Raw genomic sequence first — 27,717 nt, 5'->3', positions numbered from 1 at the left:
CAAACTCCATTGAACCGAACCCTGAGTCAGCAAACACAGGAGGGACTTTGCGCTTGTAGAAGCACACCTGTGGAATGAGATTAGCCACACAAACAACCGCAGAGACGAGAACGGCTTCCAACCACTTTTAATGAACCCAAAAATACAGTTTAAAAATCACAAGGCAAAATAATAAAAACAGAAAAAAAAAAAAAAAAAATTCAATGTTACATCATAATAATAATAATAATAAAATCATTATCATCACCTCTCATCATTTATAAATGTTATATTACACCTATTAACAAGAGCGCAGGGCTGGTACAATTACAAGATCAGGTTTGTTTGTTTTTTTTCAAAAGTATTACATTTTATGAAGAATTTTGTGTTTTTTTGTTTGTTTCATTTCTCTCCCCCCCCCACATTATTACTATTATTGTGATGTTTTTTAAAAAAAAAAAAAAAATGAATATACCCAGAAAGAAAGAAAAGAGGAAATATTTATATATATATAAAAATAGGAGAAGAGAAAATCCATTAAAAAAAAAATACAATTACTACAATTAATAATACAATCAACGAGGGGGGGGGACGGCTATGAATCAGAGAGATCTAGGGAGCAACAGAGGAAAAATAAACACCATGAGAGAGGGGGCGATCCCCAAGAACAACAACAATAATAATAATAATAATAATAATAACAACAATAATAATAGGACAATTATCAGAAAGATGATAAAACACTAAAAAATAACACGCTGTATAGAAACCCTCTGAGTTGATAAGGCAGCAATCAGTTATATTAGATACAATTCACGTGTGTGTGTGTGTAAAATCAATTCTCTTTTTCTTAAAATATCAGCCCCCCCCCCCACACCCCGCCCCGCCCCTCCCTGAATTCTCATTTATTTACTATTTATCCAGGTTGCATCTCATTTCAATATATATAGATATATTTTGTTTAAATGTACTTCAATTTATTTATTTATTCCGTTTGTCTAAAATCTTTTTTTTTTATTATTATAAAAAACAAGGCAAGAAGGTATTAGTATTTGCAGCTCAGCAAAGAACGAAAGAACGAGACTGAATGAACGAAAGTAAGCCCCCCCCAAGCGTAGCCCCTATTTGTCAGCTGCCTGTGGTGGATTCAGCCCTCTGCGCTGGTTCGGAGCAGCGCTCCTGCTGTTACTGGACTTGATCGGATTTCTACAGGAACACGACCCACACATGGTGTCCCAACGTGGCGGAGAACTAAAAACACACAGAGTCCCGGCCTATTGCTGTAATATACTGTGATTTTATATTCCTCCTCTTCAGGTCACTGTGTATAATTGTACTATGTTAAGGTCTCCTGTCTAATGTGGATCTGTTTTTATAAAGCTTGTGTGTGTTGATTTATTTTAAAAAGTTATGGCAGGGCAACTTCTCAAACTTTCATGCAAACCGTTTTAAAATTCCTAAAAAAAAATAAAAGAATTAAAAAAAATGAGCCTCGCTTTAGCATTCAAGTGACAGAGAGAGAGAGAGAGAGAGAGAGAGAGAGAGAGAGAGAGAGAGAGAGAGAGAGAGAGAGAGAGAGAGAGCGAGAGAGAGAGAGAGCGAGAGAGAGAGACAGAGACAGAGACAGAGACAGAGACAGAGACAGAGAGACAGAGAGACAGAGATATAGGCACCTTGATTTAAAGCACAGCAAATGCTTTGTCCATTTTTTGTGACCAGTGCCAACTTCAGACTGGAGTTGTAGACATCCTACAGGAACCCCCTCCTGCCCTACATATAAAAATCTAAAAAACCCAGAAAACTGCTCAAATCAAGTCTGTTTAAATGTTGATTTGTGGAGTGGAGGGGAAGGGGCGACTAATTAAAATGAATGCAGTTTTTAAAAGTTACCTCAGTACTTTTATTTGGCAAACCTCTCTCTCTCTCTCTCGAGAACGCGGTCGATGGACTGCTGGTTGAAAACGGGCTTCGATAAAGTTACCGGACTTTTTAATCTGACTGTAATTAAAAACTTTGTTGTTTTGTTTTAAAACGTCATCTCCAACTACCTGGTTCAGCAGACGCTGGATAAGTTATCTTTGCGTTTACTTAGGAAAAAAAAAAAGTGAGGCAGAGAGGGGAAAAATCCTTGATGATGGCTTGAGAGAGAATACAGGTGTGTGCGAGACAGCGTCAGTGTGCGTGAGAGAGAGAGAGAGAGAGACACAGTCAGTCAGTGTGTGTGTGTGTGTGTGTGTGTGTGTGTGTGAGAGAGAGAGAGACACACACACACAGTCAGTCAGTGTGTGTGTGTGTGTCCATAAAGTTTTGACAGATCCCCTCAATCCACAAAATCCAGGGCAGGTTTTAAAACTGCAGCCCGTGCACTGGAAACCAAATGGCAAAAACATGAAATATATATACTTGAGTCTCAAACCAAAACCTGGGGGGAGGAGGATGACGATGACTGTGTGACTAAACTGGAGCTGTACAACATTGATGAAGAGAACACAGGAGTCAACACCAGCGCACACGCCTGCACAGATGACACAGGGGGGGGGTCGCAGGCTGTCTGCCTGCCTGGATCAGCACTCCTTGTTCTCCAGAGAGAGCTGTGCTGTGGCTCTGTGCAGCTCGGTACTCACTCTGCGCGTGGCCACACTGTTCTCCGCTGGGTCAGGGCTGCTGCTGCTGCTGCTGTTATTATTGTAGATTTCAATCTTCCCCTTCTCCTCTCTGCTCCTGCTTTCTGCATCCCTGCTGCCTTCCTCTTCGTGATCCATCATCGCCAGCGGTGTCATCGTCATCGTCGCTTTCCCAGCGCTGCTGCTGCTGCTGCTCCCCCCTCGCTCCCCCTTTCCCCTTTCCTCCTCTCCCCGAGGCGTCTCCTGCTTCTGCTCCTCGCCCCTCACTTTCTTGTCGTCTGACTCCTCGGAGCTCGCCTCCATCCTCTGGTCCTCGCTCCAGCGTCTCTTGAAGCGCAGTTTGAGGGGGATGCACTTGCTGCTGCTGCTGCTCCCCCCCGACCCCGTCCCCACTCCGAATCCCGGGCTGGAAGGAACGCTGGCGTTCCCGCCGCTCCTCTCCCCTCCCGCGCTCCCGTTCCCAAATCCCGGCTGCGATTCCAAATCCAGGGGCTCCGGTTTGGGGGAGACTGGGAAACCAGCGGAGGAGGAGGAGGAGGGAGTGTGGTTCCCGGTCCGCGATGAAGCCAAGGGGGAGGCCAGGGCAGAGGCAGCCCCTCTCCGGCTGCTGACTCCTGCTGGCTGCTGGTACTGCTGCAGGTGTCGGCTGTGGGTTTGATGGTAGTGTTGGTGGGGGTGGGGGCTGTGATGGGCCGTGAACTGGTAGCCGTCCAGCAAGCTGCCACCGCCGGGGGTGTGGGGGGAGGGGGTCGCGGGGGTCTTGAAGACATCCTCGTCCAGATAGTCCTCTTCGTCCCCGAAATCCTCTTCCTCCCCCTCTCTGGAGAAGCTCTCGTCCTCGCTGATACCCTCCACCTCCACCTCCTCAGACTCAGACTCGGAGATGGGCTCCACTTTGATCTGGGGGACCCCCGGAACGGCAGAAGAATGACAACCGGAGGCATTTGAGGAGGAGGAGGAGGAGGAGGAGGAGGAAGGGGCGTTACCCCCTGCGGAGGACGAATTCGGGGTACCAGAAGCCGAAGAGCCGAAAGAGGAGGAGGGAACCCCGCTATGCGCGGTGCTGGTACCGTTCAAAACCCGCTCCCTGTGCTTCTTACCCAGCGGAGGAGGCTGGAGCTTGAACTTGAAGGAGGACAAGTGATCCTCTCCAGAGGGCTGCTGCTGCTGCTGCTGCTGGGGGGCTGGGTGGTGCTGCAGGTGGTGAGCGGAGGGCGGGGGTGGCAGAGGGTGCTGGGAGGAGGAAGAGGAGGAGGATGAGGAGTGGTTGCTGTGCAGGCTGGCGTGCAGAGGATGCCCCTTGTCCAGCCTCTGGGGCTGGGGCACTATGATGTTGGGGTAGTGCATGAACGCCCTGGGGGAGAGGTGGTAGTTGTAGACGCTCTGCGTGTGAGCTTGCAGGTACCGCTTCATATCCTCGCTGTTGAAGGAGAAGTGGCTGCTGTACATGGGGCTGAGCGTGGGGGACGGGGTGTAGTTCAGGTGGCCGGGGGTCATGGGCAGGGCCGGGGACAGCTGGGGGCCCATCATTGACCCTCCGGGGCCCGGGAGGGGGGACACGGGGAAGGGGCTGAGGGGGTCCACCCTGTGCGGCCGGCCGTGGGGGTAGACCCTGAAGAGGGAGTCGTGGGACAGGCGCGGGTGGAGGGAAGGGGGGAGCCCGCGGAACCCGCCGGGCACTGGCAGGTCTCTGGGGACCCCGCCCCTGTCTTCGGAGTTGGCTCCCCCTCCGCCTCCCCCTCCCCCTCCGATCCCCTCCTCGATCTCCGAGTTGACGGAGGTGCCGTCGCTGCAGTCGCTCACGGATCCCCGTGCCATGCGCCTCGCCACGGCGGAGAACAGGTTGGGGCTGCGCAGGTCCTCGTTCGGGGAGAGCACGTCCGAGGGGGTGGACGGGAACCGGAAGTGGGGACCCCCCGTGGGGACTGGAGGGGCGCTTTGGGGGACCCCGCCTAGAGAGACAAAGAGAGAGGGAGAGAGAAGTGGTCAGGGCTAACACAGACACCCTGATTTAGTGCCTTCATATCAGGGACTAGTGCTATATATTATAAAGACATTTCAGAGGGCTGGATCTCATCAATATCAGGGTCTAGTGCTGTATATTATAAAGACATTTCAGAGGGCTGGATCTCATCAATATCAGGGTCTGCTGTATATTATAAAGACATTTCAGAGGGCTAGATCTCATCAATATCAGGGTCTAGTGCTGTATATTATAAAAGCATTTCAGAGGGCTGGATCGCATCAATATCAGGGTCTAGTGCTGTATATTATAAAGACATTTCAGAGGGCTGGATCTCATCAATATCAGGGTCTAGTGCTATATATTATAAAGACATTTCAGAGGGCTGGATCGCATCAATATCAGGGTCTACTGCTATATATTATAAAGACATTTCAGAGGGCTGGATCGCATCAATATCAAGGTTGGCTACAATGCTAGTTATTAATGTGATGCTTCCTCTCATGACTCAGTGTTAGTTGAACGGCTGAACTGTGAAGTGGAGGAGGAGGGGGAGGATTTGTAACCCTGAGTCACTCATCTCTCAGCCAGACCCCGCCCCCCCGCACCAGTCAGACTGATAGCGAGAAGGTTCCTCTCCAAATCCTGTTGCGTCTGCGGGACACCCCCAGTGGAACCCAGGTCACATGACAGCGCGGGGTGTGCGTGTGTTTGCGTGTCACCACTTACCTCCAGGCCCCATGTCAATGAAGGGGTAGTTAACCAGGACCAGCTTATTGAAGTTGAACTTGTAGGTGAATCGCTTTCCTTTAGTCTTGTGAAGAATACGCTTGTTGTAGTAATACCTGGAGAGAGAGAGAGAGAGAGAGAGAGAGAGAGAGAGAGAGAGAGAGAGAGAGAGAGAGAGAGAGAGAGAGAGAGAGAGACTTTTAGAGACAGTAATTGTTCAACTGCTTTCATTTGAAAGCCAATTTTAATCGACTGACAAACAGCGACTTCGATCTGCAGCGATGCGTTGCCGCTGTGAGAAGCTCTGTTTTAACAGAACGCCGCGTCGTTGGGATTTTGATCAACGCTGTGTTGAAATTGCTTTTAAAAAAAGCCAACGGGAATTGGGAGTAGATTGAATTAAGCCGGACCCTGTTCTGTAGCCGCAGGTCGATCTGCTAGCGATAAGAAACTATTTTAAAAAAAAAAAAAAAAAGACGCGTATGAACGCGATGCTCTTCACTGTAAATGTTTCATCATGTCAGCTAATGCTGGCTCGGGACGCGCAAGGGTTTAGAGTGATGTTCTTAAAAACCAAACCAAAAAAAAAGAGTTTATGTTGAGAGGGGGAAGGCGACACTTCAGCAATGCTGTTATTACAGTGAGTTAGTGAAGTGCAGTTCAGACACAGTGTCCTTACACTGAGACAGACACACAGCGAGAAAGACAGAAACGCACAGCGAGAAAGACACACAGCGAGAAAGACAGAGAGACAGACAGAGACACACAGCGAGAAAGAGACACACAGCGAGAAAGACAGAGAGACAGACAGAGACACACAGCGAGAAAGAGACACACAGCGAGAAAGACAGAGAGACAGAGACACACAGCGAGAAAGAGACACACAGCGAGAAAGACAGAGAGACAGAGACACACAGCGAGAAAGAGACACACAGCGAGAAAGACAGACAGAGACACACAGCGAGAAAGGCATACAGAGACAAACACACACACAGCGAGACGGACACACGGGGAAGAAAACAGCATCTATTTCTGAGCGTCGCAGCGTGCAATTTAAATGAAAGAAAAAACACACACATACGGTCGACAGTAAAACATCACATGGGAGTCGTTTTAGTTCCACCCACCAATTACTGAGATTTGAAGTGTGGTTTGCATTTAAAAATAAAAAAGGCACACTGGCAAAAACACACACACACAGAGAGGAGACGGAGCTGGAGGGAGGTCACTGTGTGAAACTCTGCTAATCAACCAGGGATACACCACTGAAAACAACACACACGTTTGTGTAGGCTAGCAGGCAGAGGGTAAAGGGGGCAAGTACTGACAAGAAAGAAAGAACGAATGAAAGAAAGAAAGAAAGAAAGAAAGAAAGAACCTTCAAAGCACAGGTGTTACAAAAACTAGCAAAAAAAAAAAAAATCCTCAAGGCTCTCATTTTATTTGAACCCTTTCAACTCCTGGCAGCACCTCAGTGTGGTTTAGAGTTCTTTAAAAAAAAAAAAAGCACATTTCTTAACTATGAGCTTTTCACAGAAGAGAAAGGCGTCATTGAATTTCACACAAAAAAAAAAAAAAAACTTTACCCAAAGTGACTTTTTGTTTTGTTTTAAGCCCCCCCCCCCCCCATGCCCCGCCCCGCCCCCCCTCTAAAGGATTAAGACAGCAGCAGGCGGCAGGTTCATTACACACAGGATCTTTGATCCAGTTCAAATGATCCTCAAAAGCGAGGCACAGCACCGACTGACATGCAGGAGTCTCACACCTGGGCTTCCTCGCTGGGGGGTCCTGGCTAAGGGGGGGGGGGGGGGGTACACTTAAATCAATGCTGTCATCACTGGCCAATCAGGGCACTGCTCCTGTATCCAGGGGAGTGCAGGCTTGTAATAATTTGTAATAGGAGAGACACTCGCCTCCCATCAGCAGGGTCTGTGTAGTAATACGATAGCAGGGATGGATGCAAGACTCCGGTTGCGCAGCAGTTTCACCCATTCCAGGTTTTCTTACGAGCCTGATTAGCCCACAGTGTGTAAAGGTAAGCTCAGGTGTGTCTCACTGAAGTCATACCAAAGCCAGGACTGGATTAAACTGCGATGTAACGGGAGTCTTATCTCCACACCTGGATATAGAGGGATGGAAGTAAGACTCCCCTTGCTTTAGCAGTTTGATAATCAAGCTGGTAGTAAAACCTGGAGTGGGTGAAAGTGCAACGCAATAGGAGTCTTATTGCCCTCCCTGCAGTTACACGCCGAGAGGCAGCACTGCCTGCTGTCTGAATAAAGCTACCAAGACACACAGACTTGCAGAAACGCACTCCTGCACGCACACACACACGCACGCATGCACACACACACACACACACACACACACACACACACACACTGCAGCAGGGAGACTTAACACTCTCCACATTCTTCTGCAACGAGGAAACTTTTTTTTTTGGCCAAGTCAAAACTTGTCTTAGCCTGTAATGAATCGAGAGAGAGAGAGAGAAGCAGCACTGTGCAGGAGTTTAAATAAATAAATAAAATGTAAAACATGACACGGAACTCGTTCGGCGACTTGATGATTAAAGTTTTCGGAAGGACGTCGACAAAAACAAGACAAACAAAAAAAAGAAGTCTAAGTCGATCACGCTCCACCCAGACAGACTCTGGGTGTAATTAAATCTTCCAGACGTCACCTGAAACTTTGCCAAGTGCGGCGAGAGAAACCACGAGCAGCCTGTCAGGGACGCTGTCTGGGTTTGCCGGAGTCACCGCGAGAGGAACACGGCTCCACCGAGAAGCACGAGCAAAACAATCACGGGACCGCACTATACAACACTAATATAAAACCCTGTACAGAACTACAGCAGCTACCCACCATGGTGTCTATATAAAGTGCTGATCTAGTGCGCTGGCATTGCCTGCTGTGTGCTGGGCAGAGCCTCGCTGTGCTGTACTGCACACAGGGCAATGCTGGCGTTGACCGCACTATATAACACTAATATAAAACCCTGTACAGAACTACAGCAGCTACCCAACACGGTGTCTATATAAAGTGCTGATCTAGTGCACTGGCATTGCCTGCTGTGTGCTGGGCAGAGCCTCGCTGTGCTGTTCTGTACACAGAGCAATGCTGGCGTTGACCGCACTACGTGACACCAGTTATAAAAGTATTTTTTGTTTTTTTTTCCTGCTGCAGTGGTGTGCCGTTTGAACAGTAGTGCAGTTGTGGTGGGGTCTTGTCGAAGCGTGACGCAACCAGAGTCGTGTTTAACCCCTGCCACGCCAGGCCACGTCCCTGACAGGGCCCCCTTTGTGGCTTGTTTACAAACACAGCGTCTGTATGCAGATGAGGGGAGCTGGGGAGAGCTCATTGTCAGACTGGGACAGAGAAAAGGCTCTTTACTGGAGAACAGAGGAACCACTGATAGCAGGGAGAGGGGCGAGAGGAGGAGGGGGGGGCGAGAGGAACATCACGGTTTAACTCTCTCTCCACAGCACTCTATGGAAAACACCAGAGAGAGGGAGGGGAGCCAGAAACACACACAGACACAGTCAAGCGCTCCTGAAGCCACTTCGCTCTGTGGGGCAGCTGCTGTAGTTCTGCTGTAGGGTTTTATATTAGTGTTATATAGTGCGGTCCCGCCAGCATTGCCCTGTGTGCAGTACAGCACAGCGAGGCTCTGCCCAGCACACAGCAGGCAATGCCAGTGCACTAGATCAGCACTTTATATAGACACCATGGTGGGTAGCTGCTGTAGTTCTGTACAGGGTTTTATATTAGTGTTGTATAGTGCGGTCAAAGCCAGCATTGCCCTGTGTACAGGACAGCACAGCGAGGCTCTGCCCAGAACACAGCAGGCAATGCCAGTGCACTAGATCAGCACTTTATATAGACACCATGGTGGGTAGCTGCTGTAGTTCTGTACAGGGTTTTATATTAGTGTTATATAGTGTGGTCCCGCCAGCATTGCCCTGTGTGCAGTACAGCACAGCGAGGCTCTGCCCAGCACACAGCAGGCAATGCCAGTGCACTAGATCAGCACTTTATATAGACACCATGGTGGGTAGCTGCTGTAGTTCTGTACAGGGTTTTATATTAGTGTTATATAGTGCCCTGTGTACAGTATAGCTGCACACAGCCTATTGAAATAGCAGGGCTATCACTGCCCCTGAACACATGTTATGTAAAGCAGCGTTTCTTAACGGTGGGCGTTTCACATCGGCTCACACAGCCCATTGCAATGAACAGGAAGGCTCTCAATCACCACTGCATAACGCACGTCATGTGACAGCATTTCTATACAGAGAGCGTTTACCTGGAGGTTATGCAACGTCACACAGCCCACTGAAATGAACAGGAGGGCTACAATGGAGGTCCTGGGTCTGGGGGGGGGGGGTGTGTGTGTGCGTGCGTCTCACCTGAGCTTGTCGTAGTTCGTGTGTGCGTGCGTCTCACCTGAGCGCCCGGCTGAGCTTGTCGTAGTTCGTGTGTGTGTGCGTGCGTCTCACCTGAGCGCCCGGCTGAGCTTGTCGTAGTTCGTGTGTGCGTGCGTCTCACCTGAGCGCCCGGCTGAGCTTGTCGTAGTTCGTGTGTGTGCGTGCGTCTCACCTGAGCGCCCGGCTGAGCTTGTCGTAGTTCGTGTGTGTGCGTGCGTCTCACCTGAGCGCCCGGCTGAGCTTGTCGTAGTTCGTGTGTGCGTGCGTCTCACCTGAGCGCCCGGCTGAGCTTGTCGTAGTTCGTGTGTGTGCGTGTGTCTCACCTGAGCGCCCGGCTGTGCTTGTCGTAGTTCGTGTGTGTGCGTCTCACCCGAGCGCCCGGCTGAGCTTGTCGTAGTTCGTGCGTGTGTGTGTGTGTGTGTGTGTGTGTGTGTGTGTGTGTGTGTGTGTGTGTGTGTGTGCGTCTCACCTGAGCGCCCGGCTGAGCTTGTCGTAGTTCGTGTGTGCGTGTGTGCGTCTCACCTGAGCGCCCGGCTGAGCTTGTCGTAGTTCGTGTGTGTGTGCGTGTGTCTCACCTGAGCGCCCGGCTGAGCTTGTCGTAGTTCATCTGGGGTTTGCACTTCCTGGCTCCCCAGAGCCGCGCCACCTCGTCCGGGTCCTTGATGACGAACTCGCCGTAGTCCCCCTGCCACGCGATGATGTCGTGGCACTCCTCCTTGCGCAGCAGCTCCAGGATGAAGTGCCACAGCTGGATCTGCCGCGAGCCCGGGCTCGACTCCGGCTTGTACGCCCAGTCTGGGAAGGCAAGCCCAGCTGTCAGAGAGGAGGAGCGCACAGAGAGAGAGACAAATATTCGAATCAAACTGCCACAATACAAGGAGGAGGAGGAGGAGGGTTGGGGGGTGAGAGCGGGGTCACAAATCTCATGACTGGCAGACATCTAAAAGGACGGCAGGCACACACACACACAGCCTAGCGCCAACACCAAAAAGGAAAAAGGAAAAACGTCCGTCTCAGAGTTTCAATCTGCTTCTTTAAAAGACAAAGAGAGACCCACAACACAACTCAGTCATAGAAACAAAACATGTTCCATTGCCCACTTTCCTGGTGTTAAACCACCACCTCCTCCTCACACACATCACCCTTTCCACAGCTGAACTGAACCACACTAGCAAAGCAAGTGGAGACTGTCTCGCTCAGTTCAGTGTGCATCGCACAGAACGACCAAAAAAATAAATAAAATAAAATCGCAGCACTGAACACACAAAGAAATTTGAATAAACTCAAAGAACAGCAAAAACGTTTGAGAACAAAAGCCCGCTTATGCACGCCAAGGCACACGACTGCACTGCACTCGGGTGCAAGGCCCGTGGCAGCAGAGAAGACTGTCCACAGCACGGCACACCTCCGAACTCAAAAACAAGCTACAAATAAAAACAACGTCCGATTCTATTAACAGAAGAGGGGGGGGCGAGTTATAATACTTTTTTTTTTTATATATATATATATAAACACACCATAAATACTACGGTATGTTCTTCATGGACAAATGCTACTAAAAAATTATCTGTAGTTAAAGTTATTGAGATAGTTGACAACTAGAAGTTTGAGTATCTGGATGGATAGTAATCTCGATTTTAAAAAGATCCATATTGATAATCTTGCAAAAAAAATGGAAAATTCATGACGAGCTTCTTTAATAGACCTGTAGCTAAAAAAAAAAAAAAACAGGCTAACTATATTCTTACCACAAATTGATTCTAGGGACACAGCCTATAGGTTTGCATCGCCCTTCACATTAAGCAAACTGCACCCTATAGATCCTGCAGCCTTGAGATATACATTACGAGTTCAGGGTGTTGCAGTCTGGCTGGCTGGGCCTCCTTGGCTTCGAAGGCTGAAGCTCTGGTATATTCCGTTACAGAAGGCTGTTCTTTGTAAATTACCTCCATATATAAAATGAACACTTCAGAGTCTCTTTCTGTAACTGCAGTACTGGTACAGAGGCTGCTCAAGGATCACCTGCCTGCGGTATTCTGCTCCTTGGTCTTGTTTTACGATCTAAACTTCAGCTGCGGTTCTGAATCATTTTAGTCCGATTCCAGAGGCAGCTGCACGCTGATCTGCTTGAGAGCTGTGCTTGTTTTATAGTTGAGTAGACTTCTTTCTATCTGATTGCTTTATTACGATCTGTGTTTTATTTTTGTATCTGTTTTTGTAGCGTGTTTTGTTGTGTTGCTGCTGCCTGTCTTGTTTAGGCTGCACTTGTAAAAGAGATTTTAAATCTCAAAATGTGCTTACCTAGCAAAATAAAGGTTTTAAATTATATATATATATATATATATATATATATAATTTCTTTTTTTTCAGTGGTCTGAAGTTTTATAAAAAAAACAGTTTAAATTTTTTTTTTATCCTTTTCAGATCACTAAAAATACAGCCTTTGTTTTTATAAAGGTCAGGAATCAATGACCCTACTTGACCTCATCACGACCCCCCCCTCCCTCTCTGTTTACCCTCCCCAGGGGTGACTGAGAATCTCCATTACAGCTCCTAAACAGACCAATCAAAGCTCATCCATAATTTAGGAGCGAGAGTGGTGGCTAATGTGTGCTCGGGGAGCGAGGGGGGGTTGGGGGGGGAGAATGAGGTCATCACCACACTACCAGTCCAGGACACAAAAACAACACCACTAACACGACACTTATGCAGCTTAAAAAAAAAAAACCTCACACAGACATGAGGGAGGAAACGGAGATTATTCACTGCGGGATCAAAACACGCCGAGCGAAAATGAAAAATCGTGACCAGACCCCTACAGACCTGGTCTGGCGTACAACACGGTCATACGTGGCACTGCTTGGCAGTGTCCTGCAAAACCATTCCACACATTACTAGCAAACCAGCGCGGCTCAAAAATCGATTTGAGACCGGAGGATTTAAAAAACGATCAATAGAAAGAGTCATGATTAAAACAAACCATATACCCCATTTATTTAAATGAATAAATACAAAATAAAATGCTATTTTTTTTTTTTTTTTTTAAACTGATGTCAATACAAAACATCTATAGAACAGAACGCTCCCGGAACACTCGGGAGCGCCGCGTTCTATAGAACAGAACGCTCCCGGAACACTCAGGAGCGCCGCGTTCTATAGAACAGAACGCTCCCAGAACACTCGGGAGCGCCGTGTTCTTTGCTTCACCCATCCTGCCCGCTCCACGGATCTGCAGCCGCGCAAAGCAAAATTCATGCAGTCTTATTTAGAGAGATTTATTTTTGTTACAACAGGAAAAAAAAAAGGTGGGTTGCTGAAATGTTAACCTGAACCAAACAAACACAAGCGCGCGCGCACACACACACACACACACACACACAATTCCAGGACACAGACACACACACACAATTCCAGGACATTTGATCTCAGAGGTCAGGCAGAAGTGAAGCGCTGATTCAATAAAATATTCATCACTTTTAAAATCTCAGCTCTCAGACATCTCCAGCTCTCAAAGAGCTTTACCCCTCAGCCCAACCCAGCCCCCGCCCCCCAACTCTCCCTGAGCACCCCAGTCCAGTGCAGCCCCCCCCCCACCCCCGCAGAGACACACACACACACACACACACTCTCTCTCTCTCTCTCTCTCTCTCTCTCTCTCTCTCTGGGAAGGAGTATCGATTCTTCACGAAGCTCAGACAGACAGACAGGGCTGTGTTTCCAAACCCTTCACTCCAGTCGTATTTAATGAACTCCTATTTTTACAAAACCTCTGTTATATTAAAAAAAGAAACCCCAGAACAGTTAATTCAGGAATCACAACAGTTATTAAATGTCTCTAAAATATCAAGTCCCATTCCTTTTAAGAATTTAGGAATTGAATTTAAAAAGGAATTGAACATTTAAAAATATAAATAAATAAACAAATGAATGAATAGAGGAATTGCGTCGGAGCCGTCTTGAGAAACAGCCTGCGGCCTTGGAGAGACAGAAATAACCAAGAAGAGACACGAGAGCCATTGTGAGAGAGAGAGAGAGAGAGAGAGAGAGAGAGAGAGAGGAGAGAGGAGACGAGAGAGAGGAGAGAGGAGAGCGAGAGGAGAGAGAGGAGAGAGAGAGAGAGAGAGAGGAGAGAGAAGTTCAATGAAGCTGCCCGCTCCGACACGCAGCCCCAGAAACACGGGCTGGACTGCGTTACGAGTCTGGGGAGCGCGAGAGTCGGAACGAGCACGGGCACGAGGAAAAACTACCTGCTGCACTCCGACAAAAAAATATTACATTTTACATTGGAACCCAGGCCTCCAGAGGAAGGTGAAAGGCTGGTCTAGTGCATTAACATTAACCCACTAGCGCCACCTAGCCCCCCAGACTGGAACCCAGGCCTCCAGAGGAAGGTGAAAGGCTGGTCTAGTGCATTAACATTAACCCACTAGCGCCACCTAGCCCCCCAGACTGGAACCCAGGCCTGCAGAGGAGGGTGGAAGGCTGGTCTAGTGCATTAACATGAACCCGCTAGCGCCACCTAGCCCCCCAGACTGGAACCCAGGCCTCCAGAGGAGGGTGGAAGGCTGGTCAAGTGCATTAACATGAACCCGCTAGCACCACCTAGCCCCCCAGATTGGAACCCAGGCCCCAGAGGAAGGTGAAAGGCTGGTCTAGTGCATTAACATGAACCCGCTAGCACCACCTAGCCCCCCAGATTGGAACCCAGGCCCCAGAGGAAGGTGAAAGGCTGGTCTAGTGCATTAACATGAACCCGCTAGCGCCACCTAGCCCCCCAGATTGGAACCCAGGCCCCAGAGGAAGGTGAAAGGCTGGTCTAGTGCATTCACATTATTTTTTACACCAAAGCGTTTAAGGATAGCTACAGCAGGGTGGGCAAGTCAGCGGGAGGAGAATGCAGTTCCCGGGTGCAGAGTGGAGGAGCGTACTGCATTAACTCTTCATTAGAAAGGTGAGGAGACACTCCCACACCCCCCCACCTCCCTCCCCTCCCCTCCCCTCCCCTAAAGCTGGTGTTTACCCTCGTTAGCGCGGTTCACCGCTGCTCCCTAATGGAGTCATTAGCAGGCCACTCGACAGCTCACGAGCCTTCCCTCGAAAGACCACGGAGAGGAGCCACAAAACGACTTCCAAACAAACACAGGCACTGAAAAAAAAAAACAGCAGCGTCCCAGAACAGTTTTAAAAATAGTGTTCACTGTGCTGTCCGCACTATACAACACCAATATAAAACCCTGTACAGAACTACAGCAGCTACCCACCATGGTGTCTATATAAAGTGCTGATCTAGTGCGCTGGCATTGCCTGCTGTGTGCTGGGCAGAGCCTCGCTGTGCTGTACTGCACACAGGGCAATGCTGGCGGGACCACACTATATAACACTAATATAAAACCCTGTACAGAACTACAGCAGCTACCCACCATGGTGTCTATATAAAGTGCTGATCTAGTGCACTGGCATTGCCTGCTGTGTGCTGGGCAGAGCCTCGCTGTGCTGTGCTGTACACAGGGCAATGCTGGCGGGACCGCACTATATAACACTAATATAAAACCCTGTACAGAACTACAGCAGCTACCCACCATGGTGTCTATATAAAGTGCTGATCTAGTGCACTGGCATTGCCTGCTGTGTGCTGGGAAGAGCCTCGCTGTGCTGTCCTGCACACAGGGCAATGCTGGCGTTACTGCACTATACTAATATAAAACCCTGTACAGAACTACAGCAAATAACAAGCTTATCTGAAAACCTGGCAGGACTAATCACACTACAACACGCTGCAGAATGATCCAACACTCAGTTCAAGGGGGCTGGGTGCGGGTGGGGGGTCTCCAGCACACCAGGGGTTAAGAGCACAGATTTCAGAGAAGTGGGGGGAGTGTGGGGGGGGCGGACTTCCTGGAGTTTCTGGCTAAACCAGTCAGAGCAGGAAGTTGCTATTGTTCTACAAAAACCACTTCCCAGTGACTGCACTTCCTGTCTGCCAGCGAGCAATTCAATATTACACAGAGACAGCGAGAGAGACATGCAGAGACAGCGAGAGAGACATGCAGAGACAGAGACACAGAGAGAGAGAGAGAGAGAGAGAGACGCAGAGACAGCGAGCGAGCGAGGAGAGAGAGATAGAGACATGCAGAGAGAGACACGCAGAGACAGTGAGAGAGAGACACACACACAGACAGCGAGAGAGACAGAGATACAGACAGAGAGAGAGAGAGAGACACACACACACACACAGAGACAGCGAGAGAGACACACACAGACAGCAAGAGAGAGACAGAGACACAGACAGAGAGAGAGAGAGACACACACACAGACAGCAAGAGAGAGAGAGACACAGACAGAGAGAGAGAGAGAGAGAGAGACACACACACACACACACAGAGACAGCGAGAGAGAGAGAGAGAGAGAGAGAGAGACACACACACACACAGAGACACACACACAGAGACACACACACAGAGACAGCGAGAGAGAGAGAGACACACACACACACACACAGATTCAGGTTCTTTTCATTACAGTCTCCCACTTTCACACTCTCCTGTACAGAAAACCAGGCACATTGTAATAACGCACTCATCTATTGAGGTGCGCTGGTTCATTTGTTCCCTACACCCTTTCATACAACTCCTGCGTAGAAAAGCATTCACACACACACACACGTACGTGTACGTCAGCGCTGACTCGGACAGTGCGTCATCACGCGTCTGCTAGCCTCCTCCCCCCCTCCGACAAACACACACTTCCTCTGCCTCTCTCTCTCTCTCAACTCTGTCTCTTAGCAACCGACATACTTCAGAACTAAAAATAAAAAATAAAATAAATAAATAAAACTAAGAAGACAGGATCAGAGGAGCCGGAGAAAAATAAAACGAAAACAAATCCTTTAAAACCAGGAGACAGAGAGAGATGCAACAGGTAGAGCCTCTGTAGAGAAGCTACTGAATCACGCGGCTGTGCGAGTATCCCATAATAACACCGAGATCATCCCACTGTCCCGGGGGGGGGGTCTCTGGACTCTTGACCGGAGGGTCGTGGGTTCAATCCCAGGTGGGGGACACTGCTGCTGTACCCTTGAGCAAGGTACTTTACCTAGATTGCTCCAGTAAAAACCCAACTGTATAAATGGGGAATTGTATGTAAAAATAATGTGATATCTTGTAATGTTTGTAAGCCGTCCTGGATAAGGGCGTCTGCTAAGAAATTCATAATTAAAATTACCTTCAAAATAAAAGCGGGCGAACAATTGCAAATCTCTCTAAAAATCAACAAAATCTGGAATTGATTTTAGAAAGGAATTGAAAAAACAGGAAAAAATGACCCCGACAGACAGACGGACGGACGGACGGACAGACAGACGCGTTACATCCACCATCGTCCGCGCTACACAGCCCTGCGGGGGTGGGAGAGAGCGCAGCCAGCTCAGAGAGATTACAGCAGAGTGCTGATAAGCCTGCCCAGCACAGGTCACCCTACCTGGCTGCAGAATCACTTATCAGGCAGCATCGCTGACTTCACAGAAACAGAAACCGCGAGAGATCCGCTCTGAAAATACTTCCAACTGCCTGCCCTGAACCAGGGAAGCAAAAATAAATAAATAAAGACTCCTGTTGCATAGCGGCGTCACCCATTCCAGGTTTTACTACCAGCTCGGTGAGCCACAGCTAACAAGCTCAGGTGTGTCTTATTTAAAACGCACAGCGGATCCCAGAAATGGATCAAACTGCTGTGCAATGCAATGGCAGCCTTACTGTCACTGTCAGGGTCTGTCAAGTCAGCTCGATATGGATTAAATGGTCGATTGCCAGCCCTCTGTACAGACCGCTCGATTCAGGGTGTGGAGGAGCAAGACGGTTTTCACTGGAAGGAAATTTCCAGCATCGAATTCTGCCGACGTGCTCCAAGCGACACCCAACACTGCGCAGTGGCAACGGAGAGCACCCTCCCCTATCAATCTCTCTCTCTCCGTCCTGTCTTTATTTAGCCTGGGGGGGGAGGGGGGGGAGGTATTCAGGATTTCCGAAGTCCGAGAGAAGGGGAGAGACGGAGGGTCTGCAAGGGGAGAGACGGAGGGTCTGCAAGGGGAGAGACGGAGGGTCTGCAAGGGGAGAGACGGAGGGTCTGCAAGGGGAGAGACGGGGAGTTTGTAAGGGGAGAGACGGAGGGTCTGCAAGGGGAGAGACGGAGGGTCTGCAAGGGGAGAGACGGGGAGTTTGCAAGGGGAGAGACGGAGGGTCTGCAAGGGGAGAGACGGGGAGTTTGTAAGGGGAGAGACGGAGGGTCTGCAAGGGGAGAGACAGGGAGTTTGTAAGGGGAGAGACGGAGGGTCTGCAAGGGGAGAGACAGGGAGTTTGTAAGGGGAGAGACGGAGAGTCTGTTTATGGTTTGTTGAGGTTCATATAACTAGTTTTATTTATTTTTTTGAAGCACATGTTATCGGACACACAGTCAGATCGCACTGCAAAGGAATTTTGATACTGTGGGACTGGATTGCAAAAAATTGCAAAAAATTGATCCTCAACCCGGATTATTAATAATAATAATAATAATAATAATAATAATAATAATAATAATGCATCTGAAACGCCTAGCATCACATTAAAGTTTTTGCAAAGCCCCAGCGTTTGTTCCCTGGCACGGCTCTGACACTAACAGAGTTCTCAAACAGAAACCCAATCTCACTGCGGGCAGACTCAGCACAGCGACCCTGTGACCTGGAAGCAGTATAAATATCCCAGCGCATCGCAAGCATAGCTGAACCAAACACCCCTGACACACACACACACACACACACACCTCTCTCCTCTGATCCGTCCCTCAAAGCCGATTACCTCCTGACAATGTCTGCTGCTTCTCTGCAGCCCTGGTTCGCATGCTCTAGACTGGACTAGAATGATCCAAGTTCAAGGTATAATGACAAACTGCGCAGGCGTGCCAAAACCAAACTAAAATTACAACCCATTATGACCCCCCCCCCCGACAAAATCTACATCCACAGAAATGTTTATAACAGGATTCCCATTCCTTTAGCCCCAATAACTTTCATTACTGCACTGGTGTTGAGAATTAAACAGAGCTGGAACTGGAACTGGAATTAGAATTAGAATTCCTGTTTTTTCAATTCTAAATTCTAATTCTATCGGCTCTCATTACACTTCACTGACAGAAACTCCCTTCTATCACACATGGGTGCACAAATAACTATCTGTGTGTGTGTGTGTGTGTGTGTGTGTTTTATATCTGTAAAATCTTTTGGTACAATGTTTTTATTTTATTTTTTTTATTATTTATTTTCTAATTACTTTGGCAATACTTCTGCTCTAGTCGTGCCGATAAAGCATCTGAGAGAGAGAGAGAGAGAGAGAGAGAGAGAGAGAGAGAGAGAGAGAGAGAGAGAGTCCCCAACACGCTGTTTATTTCAGCACTCCAGATCAGAAAGGGAATTCATATTCCCAGCTGGAGAGAATAATCCGTGGTTTGGAGTTACATAAAAGGGCTGCCGATGATGTAACCTCCGCAGAACGAGGGACCAGCCGAGGAGCAACAATAACAACACAGAGCAGCAGCGCCGCGGGACGGATAACACGGGCTCACACCTGCACAGCCTCAACGAGGGAGGAGAGGAGAGGAGAGGAGAGGGGCGCACACACAGAGCCCAAACTGTGCTCAAGAGCCGTCAAACAACGCCATCGCACACGAGACAGAGAGAGAGAGAGAGAGAGAGAGACACAGAGAGAGAGACCGAGACCGAGAGAGAGAGAGAGAGAGAGAGAGAGAGACAGAGACAGAGACACAGAGAGAGAGACAGAGACAGAGAGAGAGACACAGAGAGAGAGAGAGAGACACAGAGACAGAGACACAGAGAGAGAGAGAGACACAGAGAGAGAGAGACAGAGAGAGAGACACAGAGAGAGAGACACAGAGAGAGAGAGAGAGACACAGAGAGAGAGAGAGACACAGAGAGAGAGAGACAGAGAGAGAGAGAGACACAGAGAGAGAGAGACAGAGAGAGAGACACAGAGAGAGAGACACAGAGAGAGAGAGAGAGACACAGAGAGAGAGAGAGACAGAGAGAGAGACACAGAGAGAGAGAGAGAGACACAGAGAGAGAGAGAGAGAGACACAGAGAGAGAGAGAGAGACACAGAGAGAGAGAGAGAGACACAGAGAGAGAGAGAGAGACAGAGACACAGAGAGAGAGACAGAGAGAGAGAGACCGAGAGAGAGAGAGAGACACAGAGAGAGAGAGAGAGACGCAGAGAGAGAGAAGGACAGACAGCGAGAGACAGAGAGAGAGAGAGACCGAGACCGAGACAGAGAGAAAGACAGAGAGAGAGAGAGAGAGAGAGGCTTTCTAGGATTACATAACTGGTCATTCGCGACTCGCTGGACGGATCAATAGTAAAAAGGGTTTTTGGTTTTTTTTTTTATCCGTTCCAACACAGTTTCAACGCAGTGACGCGCACACTCCAAAAATAAAATCACCTACCCAAAGAGCCCCCCCCACCAGGTTTTGTTTTCCCCCCCCTCCCTGTAAATTCGCGTTATAAAAAGGTCCATTTAGAACCGTGATTTAAAACACCAATTTTTAAAATAAGTTTGCTCACAGAAACAGGCCTGCGTGTCGCACTGAAAAAGAAAAGGCAAGTCCACGGTGATTCTTAGTATTGAAGTGAGTCAGCGATAATAATAATAATAATAATAATAATAATAATAATAATAATAATCTATTTTTATAGCGCCTTTCATAGTGGACCACCATCACAAAGCACTTTACAGAGGTAGGCTGTGAACTGCGCATTATATGCAGAGTCACTTCCAATAGGACGTTGATTTAACATCTCATCCGCAGGACGGAGCACAAGGAGGTGAAGTGACTCGCTCAGGGTCACACACAGCGAGTCAGTCAGTGGCAGAGGTGGGATTTGAACCAGGGACCTCCTGGTTACAAGCCCTGGACTTTAACCACTGGATCACACTGCCTCCTTAATGGTTTGGTCCGCCATCGTTGTTTCCCCCCTCCCTCCCTCCCTCCCCAGATCAAAAAATAAATAAATTCAGGTGATCCGCTAAACTGGATGACAGGACAGGGAAAACAGCCAGGCTGCAGACTTCCATAAACTCACTCGGGACACAGTTCAGAGGGACCGTTGCTCGGATTTGCATGGCCTCCCAGCGACTTTGCCGCTATCTGAAACAGAAATGTCAAGCAAGCGTGTGTGTGTGTGTGTGCGTGTGCGTACACACACGTATAGGATCCCTGCACCCTCCTGAGAGAAAGGGTGCTCCCTCCAGTCCAGGGCAGGCTTGAGGCACGGAGCCCCACCCCCACAAAAATAATTCCTGGGTACTGACAGGAAGTTGTGAATGCTGCTCAGTGAAGTCTCAGCAGCAGGCCAGACTGTGCAGTCATGTGTTTTTCTCTTTCCCAGGCAGTGTTTGATATGGAAACTATGCAACAGGCAACCTCAGAGAACGCCAGCAGAGAGAGAGAGAGCTTCACACGACTGCTGCCCTGCTAGCACAGAGACACGCCTCGCTCACACACACACACACACAGTATTCATCAGACACAAAACACATTTTAAAAAAAAAAGAGGAGGGGAAAGGGGAGAAAGAAGGTGACACAAAAGGAGAGAAAAAAAGACAGGAAAGAATGAGCAGGTTTAACTTGTTTTAACACTGCAGAGCTGTATAGAGGTCTATAGGAAAGAGAACTCAACACTGCAGAGCTGTATAGAGGTCTATAGGAAAGAGAACTCCACACTGCAGAGCTGTATAGAGGTCTATAGGAAAGAGAGCTCCACTCAACACTGCAGAGCTGTATAGAGGTCTACAGGAAAGAGATCTCCACTCAGCACTGCAGAGCACTCTAATAGTATAGGAAATCCTATCCAGGGTGTGTGTCTCCCCACCCCCCCAGTGCTGCAAAATGCTCTTAAAGGTGAGCGAGGGCCCTCCACCAAAACCTCTATCATTACATCGTTACAAAGTCCTAGGTTTTCAGCACCTGTAATTACATACCATGATAATCCCCTGAATTACAGCATACTGCAGTGAAAGAGCAGCACCTCCCTCCCTCCATTCCTCCCTCCATCCATCCCTCCCTCAGCTTGAAACTCACACTAGCCCTGCACCCAGGTCCCCGGGCGTCAGAAATACCTTCAAAAACCCAAAAGTACATTCTAGAAATGATCGCAAGTTTTTGAGGGTAAACAAATACTTTAACTATTACACGAAACGTAGTATTCTTAAAATCATTAGATACAAAATAAATATAAACAATTGAAAGAAAAAAAAGGAATGGAGAGAAAGAGAAGAAAAAAGAAAGGAGAGAAAGAAAAGCGAGAGAGAGAGAGAGCAGGTTACAGGATCTCTTAGTAACGCTGCAGGCTCACAGGTGAGACTTGTACATTCACGCTGTGGTGAGCAGCGGGGTCACTTCATTCAGAGCTGGCTCACCACCGGCCCCCGATTCTGCAGACTCACTACCCAGTCATTTTAAACCAGGGGGGGGCAAACTCTGCTCCTGGAGGGGGGGGTTAAAACATCAACAAATCTAACAGGTCATGGGGGCCATTCGGCTATATGTACCTTTTGGTGTTCAGGTACATTGTTGAATTAACCTCGGGTGCCAGGAATTTAAACAAGGGACGCACGTCTCTCCAGGGAGTCTGTGGGTTTAGCAAGAACTGTTTTTGTAGAAACTCCTGGCTCAGGTTCAGCTCAGTAACAGACATCACTGAGCCCTGAAGCCCTGGACTGGGTGCAGCAGCAGCAGCAGCATCACAGCTAGTGCCAGTTTCTAACCTTAACTTTTAGGCTAAAATAATAATAATAATAATAATAATAATAATAATAATAATAGCTATGGGAAGCTTCAAAATGAATAAACAGATTGTTTTGTATTTTAAACAGGAAACTCTTTGAGTTTCAGTTTTTCAGAAGGACAATGTTTTATGTATTTGTGATATTAATCACATTAGCAACATGGAAAACACCAACACACATCGATTTATATTTAAAAATATATATATGTATGTGTGAGTCGACAGGTTTTCTGACCAGGAGTTAGGAAATGCCTAGTAAATCAAACAGAATAGTTTGGGTTTTTTTTTTTTTCGCCACGTGGTGGAAAACTAAATTAAACGGTTTTACAATTGGTTTACTAAAATGTAATTTAAAAAAAAAAAATTCCAATGTAGTCGTAAATTAAATATAGTGGGGGAAAAAACTACGGCGCTCACACGTTGCTAACCCTGCTATTCTACTACACAATACTGAAGTGTTTGTGTGTTTTGTTTTTGTTTGTTTTTTTACACGGGGCAGAGGATAATTTGGACTGTTAATGAAAAGTTTGAGAGAGAGAGAGAGAGAGAGAGAGAAACATGTCAGACGAAACGAGGCAAGTTTAAACAGTAAAAAAAAAACTTCAAAAGCCCCAACAAATTCCTGCCGAGTGAGAAGGGAGGAGGGAGAGGAGAGGAGAGGAGAGAGGGAAGGAGGAGGAGAGGAGAGACGGGACGGTGGGGGGAGGGAGAGAAAGCTCACATTTAAGGTGGCGCCACGTGGATATCCCACACCAACAAAACAAAGTGCCCTTGTGTTCAAGTAGTTTGGGGGGGGGGGGGGACGACAACACGACTTTAAAAATATGTATTATTATTTTTTATTTAAATTAAATCAGAGTCTGTATTTACAAGACAAAAAAGAGTTTCTACCCGCAAATTTAAAAGCACGCTCGAGCCAAGCGAGTTGGCGCCATTTGCAGGCCGGGGTGTTGGAATCTTGATACGGCTCAATATTCCAACGCCAACGGTCAGTCTCGTGCTTCACTCGGATTTGAAAATATTTAAAAAAAATAACCGATTAACACTAACGGAAACTAAAAAAAAAAAAAAAAATACACCATACGGGTTTAACCTCTCTCAACTGCGACGTTAGCCTACACAATACAGCCAGACCAACTTCATGGAAAGTGAGTGTTTTGGAATTTGTAATGCTCGACAATATCTTTCTTGTATCGTCTTTTTTTTTGGTGTAACTTATTAGTTAAAATAACGTGTGTATTTCTACTGGTAGTAGACGTGTATTAAGAGTTTCATTCACTATCTGCTTATGAAGGCGATGTGTGTGAGGCTCTGGTTATTTTAATAAGCTGTCCTTTGTAATGGCAGTTGTTTTTGTTTCGCTGTCTCTGCGTATTTGAATAGGTGGTGGTTTGTGTAGGTTCGTACTGTACAGTTTCACTGAAGCGAAGGTATACAGACGACAATTTTATATTTATGAGATGGCCTGGCTAAACCGCTAGGTTTACACACTGACAACTAATGTACATAAAAGGAAATTAATACAACGGACACCTTTTTTGAACAACTGTCTGTGTGTGTTATTTTTACATGTCATGATATAGTTAGTGGAGAGCACAAAAACAAAACCACATAAATAACTACTTTGTTGTCTCGCCGTTATATTAATAGTTTGATCAATGCAAATCACAGGCGTTATCCGTTAATAATGATGTGCTTATTTTAAATTGACAAACAAGATTAAATTATCTTTACAAAACAACAATGGTCTGTACTTGGAAGAAAAACACACACGTAACTTTTAGCAAAGTAAAAAAAAGAAAAGATATGATTGTTGATTTACACTGAATGCTTCTTATCTGATCAGGCGAGACTAGTAAATGAGATTGTTTAGAAGTCTATTTGCACCCACACCCCCCAATAAATACCGCTTCGGCTGGCAAATAGTTGGGAAAACAAAACCGTGCTCTTAAATGATATGCATTTAATATGATAACCACTCCCATCTTTCAACCGACTATAGAAAGAGCTGTCCGCACTTATACATTAGCAGCCTATTTACTTTAAAAATTGTTTTGATTAAATAACCCGATAAAAATACATCGGTATGTCAACATGCTTCATTCAAATTAGCGTTCCCATCACCAGACTGTCCTCTTGAACCCCTCAAGTATACACATGTTCCAGATAGGACAAGAAACGGCCTTCTTACTCCCTTTAAAAAGACATTTATCAAGGCTGTGCGTGTCTGTGGTTGCCATACATTCACATGGCTAACTATTTGCATTTCATTACAATACTTATTTATATAAAAAAAGGCGCCCTCGCTATATCTTCCCCCGGTCTACCTTAAAACCACGTTGTTTTTTTTTTCCGAAACAAAGTTCCTTTCTGAATTGTGCGAGTGTCTCAAACTCGACAAGGGGGGGGGGGCAAAAAAATGTGTTATTAAAATACATCGCGACATTAAAAATCACGATTCGGGTGTACTGCTGTGTTTTAATACTCTCAAAATATCTGACTAGCGAGAGAGAGAAAGAGAGGTTTAAACGTCATGCTGCCAAACTGTTAAAACGTGAAAATTGCGAGGCTGGTGAAAGGTCATTAAACTGCAAAGCCTCGGCCTTGTGGTTTGAAAAATAAAAATCCAGACACCGCCGTTCACTGATAGCACTATCAGCAACCCCAATACGGGATGCACTAACACGGGACCAAACAAACACTCACAAATAAAAAACACGGTTAAACATTACAATTCAACTGTACCGGACCCATTCTGAAAACGGAGTGTACGTGCAAGTCTTTAAAAAAACTATAGAAAATGAACAGGAGGCTGTTTCTATAACTGCTTTTACTTTCATTTAAAAAAAAGAGGGGCGGGAAAGAAAAAGGAAAAGACGACCCACGTCACTTATCTTAAAATACGATAATTTGCCAGACGTGTAGGTTTCATTAAAAAAAAAAAAAAAAAAAAAAAAGTGTGTGCTTAAATAAAAGTAAATTCCGTGTGGAAAAAAATGGCGCCTACAGTGTGGAAAAGAATAACTGAAAACACGCAGATGTACACACTACTATTCAAGTCACTAGGAAAATACAAAGCATGCATGTGTAATTATATATATATATATATATATATATATATATATATAGATAGATAGTGTGTGTTTTAATCTCCCCTCCTCTCTCAATTCGAGAGATCACCAGATGTCTAAACGCTGCAGCCAGACACCGCTTGCAAATCAAACCTACAGGTTATCTCAATGAAATGACAGCACACGGATCCGACCAAGGTTCCGCGGATAAGACTCTGTATCGCGATCATTAATATTCAACTTCTTAAATGCTTTCTAAATGAACACTGCTGGGGCGAGTACTCCAGCTCACAAACTTAATCACGCCACCCCCTTCCCCTCTCTCTCTCTCACCCCCGAGGTGGTTCTCTTAAGGGTTTTTTTAAGTTTTCCAGAGTGCTGTATGGTTTATTGCTTTTCAAACAGCTCGCACAGCTACGTGTAGCAGGGAAACTTCATATTGTAGTTGCCAAGATGTCATTAAAAGTGTATTTGTTGATGACCTCTGCAGAGATTTAAAGGAAACAGATATTATCTATTAGACATTGCCCTGTCAAGCACTCAGTTCAATATGTGACACATCGTGCGTGTGTGTGTCAGTGTGTGTGTGGGGGGGTGTGTGGTGTGTGTTTGTGGGGGGGTGTGTGGGGTGGTATTAATTAGTCTATACAGTACTATGTTTTACAGGACATCGTGTTCTTAAAGTAAAACGACACCAACACAGGACTGGCGCATTTTAAACACAAACCATTAAATTGTCATTACTATCTATCCATTATTATTGGTACACAGACTCCCCCCCCCCCCAACACAGTAATAGGTTTATTTACAATAAACACATTAGCGCATCCGACTCAGTGCCTTCCTTAACAACCACCTCCACAGACAAGATGAAATAAAACACAAATGAAGTTTCGATATTGGGAACGGCCCGTCTTTGTGTAGGTCTGTCCCCGATAGTTTATCCAGCTCGGACACTGTATTAGAGTGGAATAGGACACGCATCACACACCAAAAAAAAAAAAAAAAGAAACGACAAGCGGACGTCTGACTTCCGGAAATGCCTTCTTACTGTATTTAGTAAACCGAAAAGGAACACACACAGAGTCACGATAAAACACTTTGCAACCCCAAAAACACACATATCAACAAGAAAAAACACCAGACCCCCTGTTTGTGTTACGTATTAACTTTTTCTAATCCGCCCTCCTTTAAAAAAAAAAAAAAAACACAATTACTGCAGATTAATATATTAGATATTATATAAATAAAATAAGACAACGGTACATTGAAGTTAGAAACACAGTCAGGCCTTTCTCGGTTTCTACTAAAAGAAGTTAAATGTAATTTTAAAACACACACACACAGAGAAAGGGCAATGAACGCATTCAACAGGTCATCTCTCTCACACGCGAGATTTTTTCATTCCCCGAATTTATGACCTCGGTCTAGTAGTCGCTTACTCATTTAGAAATACGCCAGCTGATCGGTTTAAAACAACACACGCACATATACAATCGCATCGGGGTTTCTATTCCGGCTTCGCCAACAAAAATCAAAAGAAAACGAAACGAACAAACTCCATATTTGTTTCCACCAAAAATGCAGCTGCACTGGAACCCTAAACGCGCTCTCTCCCTAATACAAAACAGCCCGACATTAAACTATTACTCTCTCTCCTCACCCCCCTCCCCAACACCGCAACGAAACGAAAGCATTTCACCTAGCTACCCCCTTCCTAAAACTGACCCCAGCTCAACACACACGCCTCAAAACAGCGCACAGCAACACCACAAATAAATACAAACTACACGAACACAAGCACGGCGACTCACTTCACAGCTGCACTCCACTGCGAGACACGAACGCAAGCCCTCGACAGACACGGCAACGCGTTTCTCTCTCAAATCAAACGAGAAGGAGAATAATCACGGATTGCCCGCATACCTGTTTCGCCGGGGGTTTTCATGACGCTGTGATTGTGGGGGGAAATCGAGTCCCTCTCTTTCTTCTTCGCTATTTTTTATCCTCTGCTTTTCCTTTCTCTGTGTGTGTGTGCGAGTACACAGAGAGAGTGCCGCTGGAAACTTTTCCCCCCTCCTTCTCTCTCTCTTTC

The 27,717-nt window shown here is 46.8% G+C and overlaps 1 protein-coding gene across 2 annotated transcripts; it reads right to left on the bottom strand.

The window, feature by feature from the left end:
* Positions 1–103: 103 nt before the first annotated feature.
* LOC117964933 (ETS domain-containing transcription factor ERF-like) lies at positions 104–27,717 on the bottom strand. 2 transcript variants are annotated; one of them, XM_059010692.1, is made up of 4 exons: positions 27,549–27,717; positions 10,298–10,535; positions 5,296–5,411; positions 104–4,555 (listed from the first exon to the last, which is right to left on the bottom strand). In XM_059010692.1, the coding sequence occupies exons 1-4, from the start codon at positions 27,568–27,570 to the stop codon at positions 2,544–2,546; spliced, it is 2,388 nt and encodes a 795-aa protein (XP_058866675.1). In that variant the 5' UTR covers positions 27,571–27,717; the 3' UTR covers positions 104–2,543. The 2 variants fall into 2 exon arrangements, with proteins under 2 accessions (XP_058866675.1, XP_058866676.1); XM_059010693.1 differs by having other exon boundaries at positions 10,298–10,517.

This window comes from Acipenser ruthenus, chromosome 41 (genome assembly GCF_902713425.1).
Source record: "Acipenser ruthenus chromosome 41, fAciRut3.2 maternal haplotype, whole genome shotgun sequence".
Lineage (NCBI taxonomy): Eukaryota > Metazoa > Chordata > Actinopteri > Acipenseriformes > Acipenseridae > Acipenser > Acipenser ruthenus.
This window is presented reverse-complemented; position numbering and strand designations above follow the sequence as displayed.